This window comes from Trachemys scripta, chromosome 5 (assembly GCF_013100865.1).
Source record: "Trachemys scripta elegans isolate TJP31775 chromosome 5, CAS_Tse_1.0, whole genome shotgun sequence".
Classification (NCBI taxonomy): domain Eukaryota; kingdom Metazoa; phylum Chordata; order Testudines; family Emydidae; genus Trachemys; species Trachemys scripta.
Genome location: NC_048302.1, coordinates 11,270,656 through 11,293,397, shown reverse-complemented (window position 1 = coordinate 11,293,397; position 22,742 = coordinate 11,270,656). Strand labels below are relative to the sequence as shown.

Below are 22,742 nucleotides of genomic sequence, written 5' to 3'. Positions count from 1 at the left end.
AGGCACTCCCAGAGCTTCCCAGTTACAACGAGGGGAAACATTTCCTACATCTCCTTTAAGAGTGCAGAATAATTCCTTGCACAACCAGTCATCTCTGCTGGCTGGTACGAAAGGGAGGACAGAGTCAGGACTCCAACTATGCCCCCACCATCCTCTTGTTCAGCCAGTTGGTCCCAAGGGGGCAATTGAGAAGCATTCCTGATCACAGAAGTTATACACTCCTTATGCCTTCCTCTCCCATTGTGAGCTTTACCCACGATCTAGGTTAAAAAAATATGCCTCTTACACTGCTAAAGTCACACTGGTATGCATCTTACATTGTTTGCACAGCTCTCCCTGTAGGTTCTGGGGGAGGTGGCTGTGACAAGAAAGCCTAGGTTGCCTCCTCTTCAAGGGAAAAGCGAAGGAGTAAAGAATTTAGCAAAGATTTTCAAAAGCAGCTAGTGATTTAGTTGCCCATTGGGACACCTTAGAGAGGCCTGGTTTTCAGAACATGGGTGCTCAGCTCTTTCTGAAAGCGAGGTCCCTTCACAGTGTCTCAAGGTGGACCCCCCAAAATGGAGGCATCAAAATAACTGGTCACTGTTAAAGTCTTGGCCTTTGTTTATTCTCCTTTTCTCCCATTTTCACTCAAGAGAAGACCGGCTGGATAGAGGGAGCACAGTCCATTCTACCAGTTGCCACTTCTTTTCCCTGCTCTCTCTAGCACAGGGATGCAGGAGAGGCACACCTGAGAATTTGAACAGGTTTGTAACTCTAAGGCATTCAGCAAATGTTGAAACAGCAGTATCTTGGGGGTTTGATATAATTCAAAGGAAAGGGATTTACACGCAGAAAATAAGTGATCAAAATACTGTAATGTACAGCATATCCTGGCACCACTCCCCAAAGAGGCTATGAATAGCCAGGGACAGCGTAATCAGGAACCAGCACAGGGTATTGCTTCGATGCTTTACTGGTGCAAGAGTGCTCACAAACATTATCTATTAGCTTTAGACATCATTAGTTCTCCTGTAGAAATACATTTTGAATCTAAGGCACCTACCTTTCTAAGACCTCTGACAATTACAGCTGAAACCCAGTGTACCTGTAGTGACTGTCCAAAATAATAGAGACACAGATATATCATGTATTTATGCCTACTAGGATGAGAACACTAGATAGTAATAATTGCTAATATCATATACTCACAATCTCCTTGTGTACTTTGATTTATATAGCAGGCTATGCATTAAGCACCTTACCATTTGCCTTGTATTTACTTCATTATCAGAATAAAAAATAAAATGTAAAATTCTATATAATATAAATAGAATGCGGTTTGCACTGTGTCAGGTCTGGCAATTTATTTTAAGATATTTATGCTTCAATCCTGACCCTCCTCCCCCGAAATAATTGGTCATTTTGCTGTTGACTTTATTAGGGTCAGAGTTTCACCTTTGGTCTCTTGATAGGTTCTAGGGATATACTATTCTAAATGGAAAACTTAAAGCTATTATCATGACAGCTGTTTTATGTTTAATCACTGGCACCTTAGTTAATCACCCTGCATCTTAATGAAAGCATTCACCCATCAGTTGGATATTCTCTAACACCTGCAGGGGGAGGAGGGGGTTTCCACAGGACCTTCACAAAAATTTTAAAGGTTTTCATTCTATTGTTTTTTAAAGCAGATTTGATATTTCTTTGATTCCCTTAATCAAAAGGTTTTTATTTTCATTACTTTTCCAAAATGGAAAAACTTCCACATTTTGGAATACAGATTGGGGGGGGGGGGGGGGGGGGGGAAGATCAGGTGGAGGTAAGAGGTCTGAGGAGGTTCTAAAATGACAAGTTTTGAGTTGAAAATATCCTTCCATGTGACCAAAGATGGCAGTGCAAAATCCAAACCCAGAAAATACCCCATCAATTGACAGTCTTCATTTTTTGCCAACAGTTTCCATAGAAAACTATCAAAAGTTTTTTAAAAAATCTTTAAAAAGTCTTTAAAATTAGAAAAAATTTGACCAGCCCTACCAGTATCTTTTATTTTGCACTTTTTATATGTTTAGATAAGTTGTATCATCTTCTTTAAAAAAAAAAAAAAGATGATGGTAATTTGTCTGACAAAACCAATCAGTGGGAATGCAAGTATGTTAAAGGTTAAATTCTGCCTTCTGATGGATAGATCTGAGAAGCTTTTAAGGAAGTCAGTGGGAAATGTGCGTGCATATCTTTGGGCAGAATTTGGCCATTACAGTTTAACTCCATGCTACAGTCTCTTAGGCCAATTTCACAGGTTTAGGGGTAGGAGACTCCATCTGCCTAGTATAATCAACTTTCAGATGAGTAAACAGCTTTTCTAAATGCTCAGTACAAAACTCCCACTCATTCCTGGCTCATTCTGGCAGCACCAGTCAATAGGCTTGGGAGAGTATTGCCACTTTCCCCCAGTTCCCAGTCAAGAAGGACTCAAACCGAAGGAACCTAACAGAGCCCCCTCGCCCCAAAGGGGAACCAAGCTCAAGAAGCTCATTGGAACATGCCAGCCTCACTGAGGGCAAGAGGAGCACGAGGAGCTCAGTACAGCCCACGTGTGCATTCAGACCCTCCTGAGGAGAAGCGAAGTTCAATCAACGCAGATCGCACACGTGGTCATGTTTTGAACATCTGTGCAATCTACTGTGAGTAGCATCTCATGTGGGCAGAGCTTATTTTGTGGGCGGAGCTTGGAGGAGCACTTTCCCTCCCCGTCACATCTGACCCCTAGATACTGCTTACACAATTGCCCAACTTTTCCCCTCCTGTGGGAGCAAGTTTTCATTCCTTCCCAGCTGGGGACTGTGGGCTTCTGAGAAGTTCTGAACATGCAAAGTAAGAACTTCAGGTCTGGGGGGAAAGGAAGGGATGGTGGTTTTCCCTGTCTGACTGACAGCCAGCTAGAGGAATCTTAAGTTAGGCAACCCCATCACCACCATCTGGCAGTCGGAAAGGAGACAGGCTGCAGTACACTACCCCCAGGTGTCCCTCACTGCCTCCAAATGAAGCAACCAATTTTCCAGTTTATTTAAAACAGAGGGACCCCAGTCTCTATCCCCATTTCCCCTCCTCTGGCAGCAGCTGCATGGCGTGGAGTTTACTGCACTCCTAAGCTTGCAACAACCTGAGCTAGCACAGGACTTGTATGGATCATGCCTAGCATCCTAGGAGGGCTGCTTGGGGAATGCAATGCTGAGCCTGTTTCCATAAGCTCACCAGATGCAGCTGCTCCACATCTTGCTCCTTTATCATCAAGTATGCACTGGCTCTGACCCTCCTCAGATTCAGTCAGACTGGTTTGCAAATAGTTTACAATACAACGAGGTGCTGCTGAGCTCTGTGTAAATCAGCCTGCGATGCTGGCTAAGAGGTAAGGTGCTGTTCAACTTGGTAGAAACCAGCTGGGATTAGGTATAAAGCTGCTATCTTTTGGAGAGAAGCTGCCAACCCACAATGAACAATTTAACTCTGTGATGACTTGCTGTGCAGCAGTGTTTGTTTTCTGCCTGTCAAAGATTTTACCAACCTTGTTTTTTCCATTTCCATAAACAGTACCACTCATGGCTTGGTTAATTACAAGCACAGATTTATGCCTTGTTATTGGGGTATGGGTGCATAGACAATTGGGGGAGGATGGAAAACTGAAAGATGGCGGGGAGAAAAGTTAGAGCATTGAAAGGGAACAAGTTTTCCCTACCCTTTAATAAGAAAGCTGTGGTATCAAAATGAAAATAAGAATCTCTTGAAGTTTTCAAGAGGGTCAACTTGAGATCACCACTATCCTCCCATTCCGTCCATGAACATGTATTCCACAGCTAGACATGTCAACAACCGGTGGTTTAGAGCAGTGGGTCTCATCCTTTCCATACTGTACCACCACACAACTTACAAGAGGAAAATGTCTGGGCCCCCCACCTTCCTCTAAACATTAAGAAAAAGTGAAGTCCCAACCCCTTGAAACCTGTTCTCAACCTGGGTGGGGGGCGGGGTAGAGAAGCCCTGGATTAGACAGCTCACTAATATCAAAAAGCTGTTTCTCTGATACATCTGAAAAACAAAAGCCTTTTTTAAAATCTCCAGCCTGTGCTCCACCTCAATGTTTCCAGCCTTATTTGAAAAAAAGTTGCTATTTGCTCCTCTATGTCTTGGGCCCTCAAGCATTTGTAAAAAGTTAAAGAGAAAAAAACTCTAACGGACAAGACTGCACAATAATTATTTTCAGATGGACCAACCACATTGGCTTGAAAATTGAGGGCAACTCTTGGTTATGTAAAAACATATCCTATCAAACCAATTATTTTGAAATTGCATTAATCACATTCAGTAGAGGGTTTAAAAATCACAGCCATTTGTACAACATAGCCATCACTGGGAAAAGAAACAAAACCCCAAAAGTTCAAACAAAAGTTTTGTAAGCTGTGTGGGATATTCAATTTATGTGAGTGAGCATTTCTAGTTACATGAAATATCCCACAAGATCTTCTCACATTATGTAGAGCGCATTGCTGCTTCCGCTGAAGTCAATAGGAATTTTGCCATTGACTTTAATGAGAGCAGGATCAGGCTTCTAAAGAGCAAAGTATTTTGCAACATTTCTTTTAAAAAAATGCATGGCCAAGTTCTGCTGTCAAATATGCATGAAAACCTGTTGTTGTCGTCATCAGGGCACACTGTGTATATGTAACCGAGGAAAGATTTCAGTGACACATTATTTTATTTTTCATCTATCTTAGTCAAAATTGCTTTTTTCAAAGGTTAATGGAAGAATCTATAGCTATCTGGAATAGATTTCTAAGCAACCATGGACATCTGCTGTACCTTCCGTATGGAAGTCTAGGAGCATGTCGCCGGGATCTTGTGTTACAGCTGATCTCTTGTAGACCACGTGAATTCTTCCTCTCTCTTCTTCCATTTGTTTGCCTCTTTCCAAAGGTTCAATGAAATATTCATCCTTATCAGTTCTTATCATTCCAGCCTGGTGAGGAGGGAGGAGAGGAAGAGCACAAAGTATGTCAAAAATCCATTTTCCTGACTCGACACATTGATAAGCGTCTACTGACATTTTAAAGATGTGTGAAGAGTACAAATGCCAGCAACTGAACCTAACACAGATTACTGTACCGTAAAATAAAATCATTGTTGGGTTTGTTTTTATTTGGGCTTTACACTGGATCCAGAATATTTCTAGCTACTGAGTATTTTGACCTGTCCATAGACAAGCTCTCAAACACACACACCCCCCACAACAAAATACATGCTTAAGGCACAAGTTTAACAGGAATTCTAGCATTTGTATGCAATGAGTAAGACTGATATTTTAATTAATACAGATATTTATGGCTTGATGAATACAGTGCCAAGTGTCTTCAATTCGTCTGTGCTCAGCATCCCACAGGAAGTGCTCAACACCTTACAGGATTGGGCCTTAATTTTACTGGACTACAGTCACCTGGACACTCCCCCTAAACAACTGCATGCCATTCAACCTCCTAATTATTGATTCCTGTGGATGAACAGGACATTCAAACCCCTCCTCTCTGTACCTTTCTCTTGGCAGGGCTGTGAACTGGACTTACAGACGTAAGGCTTAACTCTGCTTTCACTGACACTAGTATTAACTGGGACTAAACTCACTGGAATCATTTACATCAGCATAAACCAGGCGGGTAGGAGTGAAAGGAGAATCAGGTTCATGATCACGTAGTAAAAAGTCATCTTCTGATAACTTGAATGTAAATCACAGCAACCAATGGTGAGAGAAGTAAGCAGTGTAATCAAGGGGAAGACAGTCTTTAAACAATCCTCTTAGGGGGAAAAAAAAAAAAAAAAGCCTTGAGCTTTCAAACTTCCTTTAGCTCAGAGAGCAGCAGCCTATATTCTGTTTGGCAGAGTGACTGGGTACAGTGAACATGTGGAAAAAACGCATATGCAGACTATGTGTTTTTTCACTGGTATCGCCAATGGGCTATTATATTTTGAGCAATCTGCCACCTACTTTCAAAGGCATAATATAAACCATCAACGCCTATATAAAAACGTATGTACCAGGCAAGAAGGTGACTATAAACCATCATTATGCAACCAATCTTTCTTCAATGTTGTTCAATATTCTCTCCCCTATGGTACGATTTAGTCACTTTGCATCCAAGTATCTGAGTTACACAGAGACATCCCAATGTGGGAATACTGGGCAGGCCGTGCGCGCGCACACACACACACACACACACACACAGCCAAGTGCAGAGGGGCCCTCTGCTCCTCGATCACAGTGCTTCCTTGGGGAGTGAGGGGCAGAGGACAAACCAGCCACCTCAGCAGCACCATCTCCCCTCCCAGCTGAACTCAGCACAGCCCTCTCCCCATGTGGGCTGGGGGGGGCGGGGAAAATGGGCTCCAGATGAGGCAGGGTTCAGGTGGTAGGATGAGAGGGTTAGGAAAAGAATACAGGGAATACAGCCCCAAGTACAACCTTTTCTGCACAGCCTGCACAGCGTCCCTGGGAGCTGCTGGGGCTGGTATGTGTATGACCAGCAAACCCCTCGCTGCATTTCTGAGAGCTCCCCTCTACAAGTAAAGCCTAATACTAGGCGTGCACAGAAATGTACAGATAAGTACAGAAGCAAACAAGCAACTGAGCAGAATTTCTTACATTAATTCCCAATCAGTCAACATGGTGCAGCCTTCTGCATCAACTCCAGATACCAGATTCGGATGACAAGTAACCCAGTCTATAATGTGTAACATTGCTGTGATCCAACCATAAAGTCACAAAGTTATGCATCGCAGGTGTCACATCAGTGTGCAAGAGCAAAGGCACGGTGGCATTCTTAAAATGGCAGAAATAAGCTTTGACTGAGGCGAACACCCGAGTATGGCTCCCCCCTAGAAAACGAAATCTAGTGCGACGAAACCTTTCGCCAATAAGACGACATTTCAAACTCTCACGCTGACTAACATGCATTTATTTCAATGCATTATCTTTAGAGAGTGGCATATTGATTATTCTTCTCCTCTCTTTTCAGAAACCAAAGAAATTCAGTGCAAAAGAGCTTTTCAATGTAACATTCTGGCAGAGGATTTAAATGCATGTAAGCCATGAATTTCAAAGTTATGGCCCTGCCTGTAACCACACTGAACATATACTGTATGGAATAAGATGAGATTTAGGGGCAGACTTTCAAAAGTGCTCAACACCCGCAACTGGGTCCAGATACTCACAAGATCCTGGCGCACTGAATGGGAGCTGAACTCAATCTGGGCTGAGAGCCTAACCCCCTGGTCCAAGTTGGGCAAAAGGACCAGAGCAGCATCAAGAGGCTACAAAAGCCCTAGTTCTCACCAGGGATCTGCTTACAAGGCCTGGTGTGAGAAGTGTGTCGGGACTGGTAGGTGCATTGAAGATTCCGGATCCCTTTAAGTTAGACAGGCCCCAGGGAGTTACATCAGGTGCCTCTTCAGCCGCCGGAGCAGCACAAGATCGGGAAGGCTGAAAGGCAGCCCTTCCCCATCAGTAATTTTGCAGACATGCATGGGGACAGAGTTCCAACGGAAACCAAAGCTTTGCATTTCAATTCTGAATCATAACGACACTATGGGCTTTTGTACGAAATAGAAAAATTATTTCAGCTCAGTCTCAATAGGTCAGATGTAAATGAACTGTGAAGGTTTAAAATGCAAAAGTTACAAATTTAAGAAGTCATCAAAAAAATTCCCTCAAAGTGTCATGAACACTATCACCTACCACTGCTTTTTTCCTTAGAATTTGAAGAATGGGAGGTGTACTGAAAAGCTGCACTCTTATATCCATAAGAATGTATAGCATGCTGGATCTCCTACTTGGTTTTCACTGCTGTACCTTGAAATCAGTGGATTTGCCTTTAAACAGCAATACGTACTGTCTAGGGTCACCAACCCTCCAGGATTGTCCTGGAGTCTCCAGGAATTAAAGATTAATCTTTAATTAAAGATTATGTCATGTGATGAAACCTCCAGGAATACGTCCAATCAAAATTGGCAACCCTTGTGTCCAGTAGTATCAGGATTGGACCCTACGTTATAAATTACTGGAGAGAAATGTCTAAAGGAAATGAAAGGTGATATCAATTGCAATCATCAATAAAACTTATCTGAAATATCTATGATTTCCAATAGCATTCATACTGAGCAACAAAGTCATTGTGATTTTATTATTCTTATAGATAGCTTTAGTTTCCAAAATGCTTTACTGCATGAAGAATATTTACTTCAGTGGGGTCAGGAGCCAAACCACATATTTTGCCTACATCATTCTTTCGGAGGGGTGGGAGGGTGTTTGAAACAGTTTGACTGAATTCACTTAAATAATAAAATAATCTGTTACCATCATTTATTCATTTTGATGGTTAACACATTACTTAAATATTATGGAATTTAAGTAACTGTAAATACTACTGTTTCATTTTTCCTTTATTTTTATTATATGAGTGGCAGTAATCATTGTGATTTTTAGGCTGGAATAAGTCAAGTAACATCACACAGTTTTTTCCCTTTCTTGTGGATAACCAGCATTATTAGACTGGGAATGAACAAGTCCCTTTGCATGTTAATGGTTTATTTTCTTGCCATTTTTCTGGCCAAAAGTGAGTTTGTGCCTACAGTTGCTATGTTACTGGTGTAAGACCTTATTTTGGCACACACATTTTGTTTAAATAACCCAATTTCTACAAAGCTGTTTGCCTACAGTTTGAAAGTAGCTGTGTCCAAAGGCAGTTTGAAGTCCAGAAGGTAACTCTGGCTTCCCTTCCCTGCTTTAATGTGTGTTTTTTCTTTTCTGTGTTAAGTCTACAAAAAAGAAAGGAGCCCATAATTATGTTATTCATAATGTGTGTGCCTTTTTGTACAAGGAATAGCAGAATAAGTTGCAAGAATTAAGTGAAATTTCCATGTTTTTTTATATGTACAGAATATAAACCATGTTTTTAAGACAGACCTACCACAAAAAAACCCCAACTCATTTACTGTACCTAATAACACTCCCCTTAACTTAATCTTCTGCCGCCACAGTAACATGGGGGGGGGAGGGGAATGTTCATTTAAAACCAATTAATTACTCTAAAGCCAACAGTACCCAAAGCAAGTGTCCGATTTCACACAAGCATGCAAAATTAATCTGAGTTGATATTATGAAATGCAAATTTAAATAGTATAAAACAGAGAGAAGAAAATGGCATAGGTTCAGGATGACTTGCCATGCAAAAATACCTGGCAAAGCAGAACCGCTCAATTTAGAAAGCATATTCTACTCTGACTGCATTATCATCAGGCACAAACTGTAGCACACACCAGATTTTCCATAAAAGATGTATAATAGTGTTCTTGCCTAGACATACATCTGGATTGCACACAAATAGTTAATGCAGTGTCCTTGATTTAGAGTTAGTAATGCAATCTTGATCAATGAGAACATGTTACCTTTTTATTATTAACATTTCCTGGCATTTAATGGCATCCTATGGATGTGTTCCTGATCTAACAGTTAATATTGAATTACAAAGTCACTGAACAACTGGAATGGGTGGCAATAAACACAGAACCTGGTAAGCCTTATATGCATTCCTACCTTAACAGGTTCAGTATCCTGTTTTTATAACTTGATACTGTGTCAGTCCATGATTGTGTCACAGTATTGGTAATGGAATACGGAGCCTTTCCGCTCTGAATCACAGTTTCATATCCATTGTGGGTCAGTAGTGACTGAAAGCCATTACCATCTAATTACCTACGAGAAATGAGGTCACGGGCTCAATCCTGTTCCACATCAAAAAAACATCTTTGCAACCAGCACTCTTGCTGGGGACCTTGGCGGAGAGGCTAAGAACTGAATAGCCAGCCACGCATTCCCGATCATTCCAGAGAAGGTTTGAGGTACACTGATGGAGCCCATTGAAGAAGCTTATATGCTGCTGCTACTTTTTCTGTGGATGAACAAAGGACTTCATTCTCCAGCATTTTCAAGTGTTTTAAATTCACTTTTTACATTTTTTAAAAGTGGAGGCAGACGCCTCCCATGCCAAAGCACTTCAGCCACCTCTACACCAGAGAATTCTGGGACGGCAAGCCTCTGCCCGGCTTGTTGTAACACACAACAGTGTTATCCATCGTGCGATGGCCCACAGAGCCATTATAATGGTACTTCGGATCACTCGCAGCTTTGGGGGCAGAAGCAGACTGGTCATCAATGGCAGCATGAGAAACGTCCCACCTCTGAAGTTCCCAACAGCTCTAATAGGGCTCCACAATAGAAGCCAGGCTCAATCAGACCTCTCTGTGGCAGAGCCTTTTCTGAGAGAAATTCTACTATTTTACTTGCAACTTCTAACAATTAATCTGAACAATCTCCCTGCCTCATTCCCAGTCACGTTACTGCATTTGCCTTTTAGGGGATTTTACTCCAAGGCACTGCAGAAGCTGCAGCTGGTGCCGAAAAAGCCAAAGGCCTAAGGAAATGTCTGTCGTCTCCTTCCTCCCCAATACAGTCTCTTATTGTAGAAATCAGCCTTCTCTGTGGGCAGAACACAGTTTCACCTTCACGGCCCAGTCCAGGTGGGGTCACCCCAGCCAACCTTCCCTCAGGAAAGGGAAGCCAGGCAGGACTGGAGAGTCCAGCTCTGGGGTGGCAGAACCCAGGAATGATTGTTTTTGTAATTGGAATTCAAAAATGTTAATTCATTTACCAAATTCTCTAAGGGAGATTGTACCAGTCTCTGTGTCTCTACAAATTTCAGGCTATATTACAAGAAATAGGGATTGAGAGACATGGTACCAAAGAGTACATATCCTAACGTCATCTTGCTGCCTAGCCCCTGTGGGGGAACTTGGGAGGAGGTCATGGGATTGCTTCAAGCAAAAATGAGGTGCAGGTGCTAGGTTGGAGACTAGCAGATTATATGGAAACCAGGATAAAAAGATGTGGTTCAGTATGGTCACCCAAGTTACCCCTCACAAAATCAGGACAGTCGAGGACCAATGGGTTATCTGGTCACCATATACAAAAAACAAATGCAGACCTGGGAAAATGCATTAGGCTCTATTCTGTGGTAACGTAAAAAGCTAGTTATAGGAGGGGATCAAGCATACAAAGACCATTTGCACTACTAACATATCTAGTGGAAATTCTAGTGGTGGTGCAAAAGGCATTGAAGTTCAGCTATATCCTGAAAGCGTGTGAGGAGCAGTGCAAAGTGAAAGGGCACATGGTGAAGCCAAAAGGAGGCAAGTTTTAGGCAACATGGATGTACACTTACACATTAGCCATCCATCCCAGGAAAAAATTCAGATGAGCACTGTACAGTAGCGCCCTAAGCACTGATGTGTGGTTTCTTTTTATATATTCTATGCTATCAAGCACCTATCTTCTGCATTTCCCTACTGAGTTACCTTTCTAGTCTGATCTTTCTGCCTCTATTGTAGCTCGAAACTGATTTTTTGCTTGTGCCTTTTGGGCTACTTGTGTGCTTTGCAGCTGGCCCTGCACTGCCGAGTCTCACCTTGTTGGTACAAATGGGAAGGTATTGCATACAGAAAAGTGGGGTTGATCCATTTGTCTACCTGTTACTCACATGTCATTCTCCACCTATCCCTTTATGATATATCCCCCAAAGATTACCAGTATCCTACAACCTGTATGTGCAAGTAAACTGCATTACAGTACAGCCAAAGAATCAAAAATCCAAAGATCCACTTTTGTCTATTAAGGAAAATTAAATTATTAAAATATTGGCAAAGTCTATGAGGAATTTCAACCTTTGAAACGGCAATGCAAAAGAGGAGGGCTAGAAGTTCTGTTATTCTGATGTACTGGTGTAGGTAAGAATAGAATCAAGCCCTTAATCTTGAATGAATGTAACTAACCATTGTAGACTAAGTGATATTCAGTAATGTTATTACATTCAAATAGATGTTACATTAAAGAGAGACAGTCTTCTCTCACCGATGCTGCTTAAATTCCACTGAAGTTAACAGTGCTACACTTGTGAAAGAAATAGACCCAGAGGGGCAGATTTTTTTTCAGCTCAGAGCTAGATTTCCAAGTGTTTACCATGTACAATTAGCCAAATTTAAAAAAAAAGTGTAACATCTCCTAAGGCACCTAAATAAGAGGGCAGATTTTCAAAGCTTCTCAGCATCCAACAGTTGACACCGCGACACCTATGGTTAGATTTTCAAAACAGCTCAGACCTTTCCTCCATCTTCACGTGCCACGAGCAGAACTCTGGCACCGCTGAGGAGCTAGTCCACAATATCTGGTGGAGCTAAATTACCTGCAAAGTATTACGGTTGGGTGCCTGGAATTTTTAACACGCATAAAGCTGGGCCATTTCAAGCATTTTATTGTCCATGTGCCATAGAAATAAAGGGAGTTTAACAGATGTAGCGTATGAGTGAAGAAGGGGGGAAATTTTATTTTGGTACCCAACAATTCTTAAATATTAATGGTTTGAGCTGCTTTAGTAAGTGACACTTAAAAACCCACACAATAAAAAGGAAATTAGGGTTGGTGAAGCAGAATGTCCACGGATGAGAACGGAGAATTCACACCTATATGAGTAATTTGCAGAACCTGTTTATTCAGTACTCTCTTACATTCTCTTCTCGATCTTTTCACAACAGGAATTTTTCTTGGATGGGAATTGATCATCCTCACACATCTTCAGAAATATCTACATTTTTCTGAATTGTTTCACTTCTCTCTAATCCAGACCTTGTTTCAACCAGTTTTACATAGACTAATGTGATATATATCAAGCTCAACTGCTGACGTAAGGTTTACAATAGCTCAGTGGTTTGAGCATTGGCCTACTAAACCCAGGATTGTGAGTTCAATCCTTGAGGGGGCCACTTAGGGATCTGGGGCAAAATCAGTACTTGGTCCTGCTAGTGAAGGCGGGGGCTGGACACAATGACCTTTTGGGGTCCCATGAGATAAATAAACATATGGGATATACCTATTTTATTTAAATGGTATTTACAACTAAAGAATACCATAAGGTGAATTTGTAAATATACAAGATCTCTCTTCTTGTGGAAATCATATACAGATCATAAACCTCGGTATTTTAGCTACATTTCTCCAGTCTACTGCCAGTGCAAATGCAGAATCCAGCTTTTGTCCCGAGGAACCTTTTCCAAAAAAGGATCAATAAAAGGAGCTTGCAATTTTCCAAGTAGATGGAGAGGGAGGAGGTTGGGTTTATACAATCCACCCTTACACAACCATTACATTTTCAGCTGATCGGCACCGAAAACTCTGCATTCCAACACAGAACATTTCACAAACCCCTAGCCAGCGGAGAAAAGAAAGCAAGTGCTTACAACACCTTTTGTAAAAGATTCATTTGAAGAAAAAGAGCGCAGTGCAGTTTCAGTGAAGTAGTATGTAGTTGAAAAAGTTCTCCACAAAAGCATATTTATGAGGAAATACAGGAAAGTATAATCTGACGCCCTGGACCATTGTTAATTTTACTGCTTTGCTTGTAAATTAAACAACATCTTAATGTGTACAATGATTCCGCCAAATTAACGCAAATGCTTAATTTAAAGATTGTGGTTCTAGGAAGTTTACCTGCTTATTATTACTATTTTCTATAGTATCTAAAATAGACAAACAAAACTACAACAAAACCATTAGTGCTAACAGGGCCGGCTTTAGGCCGATTCCCCCGAATCGGGACCTGCGCCTAAGAGGGCCCCGTACCCGCGCCCTAAAAGAAGAGCGCCTAACTTAGGCACCTTTTTAATTTTTACTCACCCGGTGGCGGTCCGGGTCTTCGGCGGCGGGTCCTTCACTCACTCCGGGTCTTCCGCGGCACTGAAGGACTCACCGCCGAAAAGCCGCCGAAGAACTGGACCACCGCCGGGTATTCGAATCGGACTCCGCACTTCCTAAAGCCGGCCCTGAGCGCTAAATGAGGAAGCTTTATAACCCTTACTAACTTTGTGTGAGTATGGCCTGGAAATAAATATCAGTCTATTACCTGCTCTGTTTCATACTGGACTGAGACTGAAGATCTGGGTTCAATTCTCAGCTTTCCTACACGCTTCCCATACAACCATGTCCAAACCAGTTACTCTTGTGTGCCTCAGTTCCCCATCTGTAAAATGGAGACAACCATACCCTACATCAAGGGCTGCCACAAGTATAAAACTTATTAAGGATTGTGAGGCACTCAGATAGTACAGAGATGGGCGTCATACAACCGAGGTAGATAATGCAAAATAGATCTATGCACCAACACCTTCCCATGCAGCTCTTCCATCACACCTCAACCCAAACTAAACTGGGCATGTGTAGTCTTGAGTCAAGAAGCTTGAGGGGGTCCTCATAACAGCCTTCATGTATGTTAAGGGCTGTTATAAAGAGAACAGTGATCAATGGTTCTCCATGTCCACTGAAAGTAGAACAAGTAGTAATGGGCTTAATTTTCAGCAAAGGAGATTTAGAAAGTTTTTGTAATATCCAACTCCAAGGGTAGTTAAGATCTGGAATAGGCTTCCCAAGGGAGGCCGTGGAATCCCCGTCCTTAGAATTTTTTTAAGAACAGATTGAACAAACACCTATCGGGGATGGTCTAGGTTTACTTGGTCCTGCCACAGTGCATGGAACTGGTTTAGATGACCTCTTGAGGTCCCTTCTAGTCCTGTATTTCTAGGTTTCTATAATCCAGAGATAATGAAGGAATAAAAACTGAAAGCAAAACTCCCTATTGACTGAAATGGGAGCAGAACAAGGTCCTGAGTCAAAGTAAAAGGCCACTAGGAAAGTGGTCAGTTTTACTCTGGTACATATAGCATACAGAGGCATCTCTCACAGGCTTGAGCAAATGTACTACTAGTACTACATTGTTTGCTGGTAAACCTCAAACCTGGAATATTGTGCACTTTTTAACCTCAAAAAGACATTGAGGCAATAAAAAAAACCAACAAGAAAATCCAAAATGATACAAAGACTAGAGAAAATAACCTAACAAGGAAAGTTACACTAAGGAATTACATTTATTTAGCCAAAATCAACAGCATTTAAGGGGGAACATGATTCTATATAAATATGCAACGCATATTAATGTAAGAGAGGAAAGGGAATTGATTTGGAGCAGTAAAACAAGACGATATGGACTGAAGATTAAAAACAGATATGCTTAACTTGAATATTAGGGGAACTTTCTGCGTGGAACTTTCAAAGGCATTTGAGGAATTCTGATGTTCAACTCCCCTTGATTACAAAGACAGTTGGGAGCATAATTCTCTTTGAATTTTTACAAAAGCCCACCCTCCAGCCTCTGACGGTGAGGACAACCAGAGAGCAGAACAGCTCATGTAGCTAGCTAGCACAGTTATAGTGGCTACCATTATAAAGCCAAAATTTGCCAATGGTATCTATGATACCTGGTTTTCCCTAGCCTTAGATTGGGGAAAAAGCAAGAGTGGAGGGAGGTTGGCTTGAAGTGTGCATAATGTGTCCATTCCATGAGATAAAAGTTGTTTATTTCAGCTTATAGTGTAGAAAGTGTTTGTAAGTGTTGAATGTTTAATGGTGAGCATTGTACAGTATATCAAACTCATTCAAAGGTGCCCACGCTCAGATTACAGAAGATAGACATCAGCGGTCTTCCTGTTTGGATCAGTGAATTGGGCCTTCCAGCCTCAACACTGTATGTGTAATAAGCTAAATTCAGAGAAGAATCTTAGGGTTTGGCTACACTTGCGAGTTACAGCATAGTAAAGGAGCGCCGGGCACACTAGCTCACTACCCGTCCACACTGGCAAAGCATGTAGAGCGCTCTGACAACGCTGCTGGTACTCCACCTCGGCGAGAGGAATAACATCTGCTGTGTCTTGGCTACAACACCCAGGCATCAGTGTGAACGAGGTGTTGCGTTACTGCGCTCTGATCAGCCTCCGGAAACATCCCATAATCCCCTTAAGTCAAGTGGCCACTCTTGTCATTGTTTTGAACTCCTGTAGGAATGCGGAAATGCCCTTTCAAAGCTCCGTTTCTGACAGCCGGCATGCAAGCCGTTACTGTGGAATGCTGAGAGAGAGAGAGGCCTGCTGCTGTCTGAACTTACAAGACAGCATGCTGACATGCTCTCAGCCCTCCCCCCCCCAAAACCCACTCTCTCTCCCCCCACATACACACAAAACACTCCCTGTCACACTCCACCCCACCCCTCCCATTTTAAAAGCACATTACTGTCACTTGCATGCTGGGATAGCTGCCCATAATGCACTGCTCCCAATGCCGCAAATGTGGCAACGCCAGTGCACTTGCAGCTGTCAGTGCGGACAGACTGCAGCGCTTTCCCTACTGTGCTCTCCAAAGGCTGGTTGAACTCAAAGCGCTGTACATCTGCAAGGGTAGCCATGCCCATGGAGTCCAAATGTGCAATCATTAATCGCATAGGTGAGTGTAGTATGCTGAGTGGGACTGGGAAAAGTCAGGATTCGGGAGAGACCAAGTTTGGTGTGATCTTGGGGGCTCAGCACTGCAAACTGGCGGCCAGTCTGCTAATGGACAAAAACAGGCCTCTTAGCATGCAACAATGGCCTCCATGCATGTTCTTCCTGCCTGCCACAGCACCTATTTCTAATAAAACAGAGAGCAGTCACATGAGCAGGGCTACCAAAGGCAAGAGGAGGGCTCATGTGAGTAAAAGCGCCTCAAAGTCAGAGGTGCACTATGTGACTGGGTCTCACGCAGGCTTTTCCCGAGAGAGCATGAATCCTCCTCTTTCTCCAGGACCAGCCGACCAACCCTGCTGCCCAGGCTGGTTACTTCAATAGATGTTGTTTGTAGGAGTGCCACTGAGCAGTACCGAGGAAAGGCAGCTAATTCTTAACAGGTGCTAAATATAAACCACAAAGAACTGGGACGCAAGACAGAGATGGAGGCTAGAGGAGAATCAGAAGTGGTTTTTTGCTTTCTTATCACCCATGAAGGCTGAAGTAAGCCTTGTCTGATGAAAATCCTGCTTTATTTTTATCATCAGTTCAGCTGAGGACAGTTTCTTTTGGGGTTTTTGGTCTGTTTCTTTTTTGTTTACTGTGGATGAGAAAAGTCTTGTCTCTCTCTTTGGCTTTAAATGGACAAGATACTTTTCTATAACATATTATTTGTGAATTAAACTGCATCTCACCACCGCTTAAATTCTATTCCATGAATGCTGAGTCTCCTGCCTGCCTTAGCAAACACTGCACTAAAAAAGGCTATAAGAAAGATCCAATCTGAGCACTACCTCTATGCGTGGTGCTGATGTGCCACTGAATTCTGTATTGACATTTTCTATGCACATCAGTTTCATGTCACTATGACAGCATACTGTCCAGACAACTGGAGTGCTCCAGAATTGTATTTAATGTATCATGTAATAAGAAACTACTTTCTGCAACTCTTCTCCTCGGAAATGAAATAAAAGACCGATCAAATAGGTGCATGATGTTGAAAATTATCTTCAGTGATAACAGCTAAATATTAGGGCTATCGATTAATTGCAGTTAACTCACATTAATAACTCAAAAAAATTAGTCACAATTAATCACAGTTTTAATCACACTTGTTAAACAAAATAGAATACCAGTTTAAATGTATTACATATTTTGGATGTTTTTCCTACATTTTCATATATATTGTAGTCTGTGTTGTAATTGAAATCAAAGTGTATATTATTTTTATTACAAATATTTGCACTGTAAAAATGATAAGCAAAATAAACAGCATTTTTAAAATTAACCTATTATAAGTACTGTAGTGAAATCTCTTTGTCCTGAAAGTGTAACTTACAAATGAAGTTTTTTTGTTTTGTTACATAACTGCACTCAAAAACAAAACTATGTAAAATTTCAGAGTCTACAGGTCCACTCAAACAAGAAGTAGGCAGCATTATCTCCTGCAAATGTAAACAAACTTGTTTGTCTGAGCAATTGGCTAAACAAGAAGTAGGACTGAGTGGACTTACAGGCTCTAAAATTTTACATTGTTTTATTTTAGAATGCAGATTTTCTGTACATAATTCTACACTTGTAAATTCAACTTTCATGATAAAGAGATTGCACTACAGTACTTGTATTAGGTGAATTAAAAAAAACAGTTTTTTTTTTGCAGTGCAAATACTTTTAATCAAAAATACATATAAAGTGAGCACTGTACACTTTGTATTCTGTGTTGTAACTGAAATATATTTGAAAATGTAGAAAACATCAAAAATTTTAAACAATAATATAATACCATTTGTTTAAACAGTGCAATTAATGGCGATTAAAAATTAATTGCAATATTAAAAAAATTAATCACTTGACCACCCTACTAAATATGTACCTTCAGTAAAAATAACAGTAAAAGCCAAAGTAATCCAAATAAAAGCCATTTGGATCCCTAACAATGCTCATCTTCAACTGTTTTTTTGTTTTGTTTTTTGAAAAACCAACTTAACATTTTCCTGGAATCTTGGAGTCATCTGCACTCTTGTGGGTTTTAATGAACCTGTCCCAAAGCCAGTGTTAAAGCCCAAGGAAGCTGCATGTCAGCTGTGTTCTTAAAACTGACCCTGTTCCTATATTACTGTATAGAAGCATACTCTGAAATTTAAAACAATCCTCAGTATCAAGTTCTACGGAACTGAGATGTTATTAATAGCCTTCAGTTACCATTCTTCAAAGCTGGCTCAGAAATAAAAGGAATGTTTATATATAAACCAGAAATACATTTATAAATTATGACATGGCAGGTCCCCAACATATATAGCATGCCTTGGGGTCAACTGCAAAGAGGTAAGGACTAAGATCAGCTCTGCAGCCAAGATGGTGCTACCTCCCAGTCACACAAGGTCTCTTCTTTTTCCTAAATCCCTTCATTGCTTTTCCCTATAAAAACAACAAAAATATGATTCCTTGCCATCAGGGTATTACACCCAAGACAGTATTTGTGCTCTCATTATCAGGGCTGGCTCCAGGGTTTTTGCCGCCCGAAGCGGCGGGGGAACTAAAAAAATTTTAAAAAAGCCGCAATCGCGATCGGTGGCAGCTGCACCACACCGCTTCAGTCTTCGGCAGCAGGTCCTTCCCTCCGAGAGGGACTGAGGGACCCGCCGCCGAATTGCCGGACGTGCCGCCCCTTTCCATTGGCCACCCCAAGCACCTGTTTGCTGCGCTGCTGCCTGGAGCCGGCTCCGCTCATCACTGCCTAACAGCCCTCCTGCTCCCTATGCTCCAAAGGATGTGTCAGAAAGAATAGTCTCCTTCCCATGCCAGCCTTTGGACCCGTTGCATACTGCCTTACATGCCTGGAATGGGCAATACATTGATGAATGCCAAACCCCGACACTCTCCTAAAAAAGTGTGTGTATAGACTACATGGCACTTCATGCTTGTTATCTTTGTGTTGCACTATACAATACCAGCTCACACTCTTAGACTACAAACTCTGGGACATTACCACCATTTAGTTGCACGCAGATGCCTCTATAAGAGCACAGATCCATTGTGCGAGGGAATATACAATAAATAGGAAGACACAGTCCCGGACATTTCTTGCTACTTCCATGGAATGGAGCACATTTTAAAGATGTCACCATCATCGAATATGTACTCTACCTTTATACGGACTCTGTGCTGGTGGATGTGAATGAAGAGGATTCAGTTTCAAGGTAAATTTAAGCATGCCCCCACATCTCTCAAGAGAGCCTCTATTTAATGTATAGAGTTTCTCATAAACAGCTCTGCAAAGCGAAGTTGATAGGTCCTCTCCTGGATGCACTGCAAATGAGACACCCTGTAATCCAAAGAGGTAATTTTGGGGCACCAGACACAGTGCTTATAGTATGAAGAACTGAACTATGGAATGAACAACAACTAATGAAACTCTAAAATTCAAATAAAAATGAAAGGTGCTTAGTCCCCAAAAACTAACTTTAAAATGGAACAGATTATTATTTTTTTATTGATGCACTAAAAACAGATTGACAAAGGAATAATACAAAAAGGGCCTAGAATCAGTCAGGAAAGTTAGGTAAATACAGCGCATTATGTATGAGGTCGAAGTGCAGGATCAGAAGAGATGGGGTGCCTTCTACCAAGCAGCTTAAATGTGGAGCCCTAACTTCCCGGGCCCAATTCCTCACAGGATCAAAGTCCTTGGACCTCTCTGACTACAGTTTTATGATTGGTCAGGTATCCAAGGAATACTACAGACGGTCATTCACTGGAGACAGGTGGAGAGAAATTGGATAAAACAATCTCCTGATTCATGCCAGAGGACACCATTTGGAGAAAGCCTGATATTTTGACTGAATGGCTGTTGGTAAATTTACATGAAAAATCTTTATGCTATAAGATTAACAACTAACTGCCTTTGTGAGATCACCGATGCCTGTCTGTGGAAAGCTGAGTCTATGAGCTAAAGCAATCAGAACATAATGAGACACGACAAGAGGGCTGGTGGTTGGAATCTGTGAAGGTGAGGGGGCAGGGAACCACAGTTCCCTCAGATTGCAAAACCAGCTGTGAGTTGCCTGAGAAACCAGCAATTAGAGACAAGCCAGCATCGCTTGACATTCAAAGAGATGGCAAAGATCTGTGGAGGAGTGCTCCCCCATCTTGACATCAGGGCTTGGAACACAAAGAAGGAAGCTCTGTCCCCTGCGAGGAATGTACTATGACTCACACCATGCATTAGCCAATTTTTTCCCCGTTTGTGCGATGGCTGGTCCCCAGAGCAAGATTCTCTGACCAAGACAGTGGAGGCAAATGGACCCCAGAGGACTTTGGAGGTTTGGTTGCTGAGTTTTCTGACCCATGTGCTTTTCAGACAGGGAAGAAGAGAAGCAGGATACTGGAGCTGGCTGTGTGTACAAGCGAACAGGGAGCTTTGCGAACAGGGGCTGCTAACAGGGAGTTTCGCAAGGGAGTTATCCAGGTGAAGGAGGAGCAATACAGCACCCTTTTGGGGACCGTGTGCTGTGGCTGGCCGTTGGAAGCTGTGAGCTTCAAAGGAAGGTTTGAAAGCTAGAAGCCTCTGGTAAGTGGCTGAGCCTTAATCAGTGGGCGGGGCATTCATACAGGCCAGGGCTTTATAAAGCAGCGCACAAGCGACCAGGGGCTGCTAACAGGGAGTTTCGCAAGGGAGTTTGGAAGGGGAGCAGGAAGGGGGCGAGGGTCCCTTGCCGGTTCCATCTGTTTTCTCTTGATTCCCCTTAATACCTATAAAGCAACTACATTCTAACTTTTTGCTTAAACAACCCTTTCAGCTGACAGGGGGCTGCAGACGGGAGTTTGACAGAGGGAGGCTTACGATGGTTAGGAAGACCCGCAACACCTGTGCCAGCACTGCTACTGTCTCCTCCACCTGTGCCTGTAGCCAGACAGAGTGCCTAAGCATGGATGCCTCTACCCAGATCCTGGTGTGGTTTTGCAAAGACTGTAACTTGCAATTTCCACTTACTGATATCCAGGCTGGGGGGACCATCCAATGTGAGAGGTGCCTGCTGGTGGAATCTCTCAGGCAGCAGGTGGGAGAGCTACAGGAGGAGGTGGCTAGGTTGAGGAGCATCCGTATCCACGAGCAATTCCTCGACAGTGTCCATGTGGAGACAGCTGAGGTAGCTGTCCCAGTACACAGGACTGCTGATACACCACTGGTGGAGGAGGAGATGGCTCAGGGTGGACACTGGCAGCTGGTTACTTCTGGCAGCAGGCAGTGCTCCACCCTTGCTCCGAACCCTCCTGCCGTGGTTATAGGTAACCGTTATGCTCTTCTTGATACAGGAAAGAAGGAATCACTCCCTACAGTAAAGGAGAAGCCTCGTACCCCTAAGGCTGGAAAGTCTGCTGCCACCACTGCGAATAGGAAACGAAGGGTAGTGGTGGTCGGAGACTCTCTGCTGAGGGGGACGGAGGCGCCTATCTGTCGCCCTGACATTTCATCTCGGGAGGTATGCTGCCTGCCGGGGGCCCGTATCCGAGACGTTACGGAGGCACTGTCGAGGATTATCCGGCCCTCTGACTACTACCCCATGCTACTCATCCATGTGGGCACAAATGATACTGCGCGGTGTGACACTGAGCGGATCAAGAGTGACTACAGGGCTCTGGGAGTACGGGTGAAGGAGTTTGGAGCGCAGGTGGTATTCTCTTCAATTCTTCCTGTCAAAGGTAGGGGCCCGGGCAGAGACAGATGCATCATGGAGGTGAATGCCTGGCTGCGAAGATGGTGTCGCCAGGAGGGCTTTGGCTTCCTAGACCACGGGATGCTATTTGAGGAAGGACTGCTAGGCAGAGATGGTGTTCACCTTTCGAGGAGAGGAAAGACCCTATTCGGACACAGACTGGCTAACCTAGTGAGGAGGGCTTTAAACTAGGTTCGTCGGGGACAGGTGAGCAAAGCCCACAGGTAAGTGGGGAACATGGAGACCGGGGAAATGAGTCGGAAACAAGAGGGAGTGTGGGCTATATTGGCAGAGAGAAAGGAGAGTCAGGACAAAACTGGGAGGAAAGATCAAACCAGTATCTTAGATGCCTATATACAAATGCGAGAAGTATGGGGAATAAGCAGGAAGAACTGGAAGTGCTAATAAATAAATACAACTATGACATTGTTGGCATCACTGAAACTTGGTGGGATAATACACATGATTGGAATGTTGGTGTGGATGGGTACAGCTTGCTCAGGAAGGATAGACAGGGGAAAAAGGGAGGAG

The 22,742-nt window shown here is 42.7% G+C and overlaps 1 protein-coding gene across 1 annotated transcript in view; it reads right to left on the bottom strand.

Moving 5' to 3' along the window:
* The window catches only part of ADAMTS3 (ADAM metallopeptidase with thrombospondin type 1 motif 3), a 192,033-nt gene that overhangs the window by 119,985 nt on the left and 49,306 nt on the right, over positions 1-22,742 (bottom strand). The window contains 1 exon segment of the mRNA XM_034771735.1: positions 4,837-4,993. Coding sequence (XP_034627626.1) covers positions 4,837-4,993 — 157 coding nt within the window.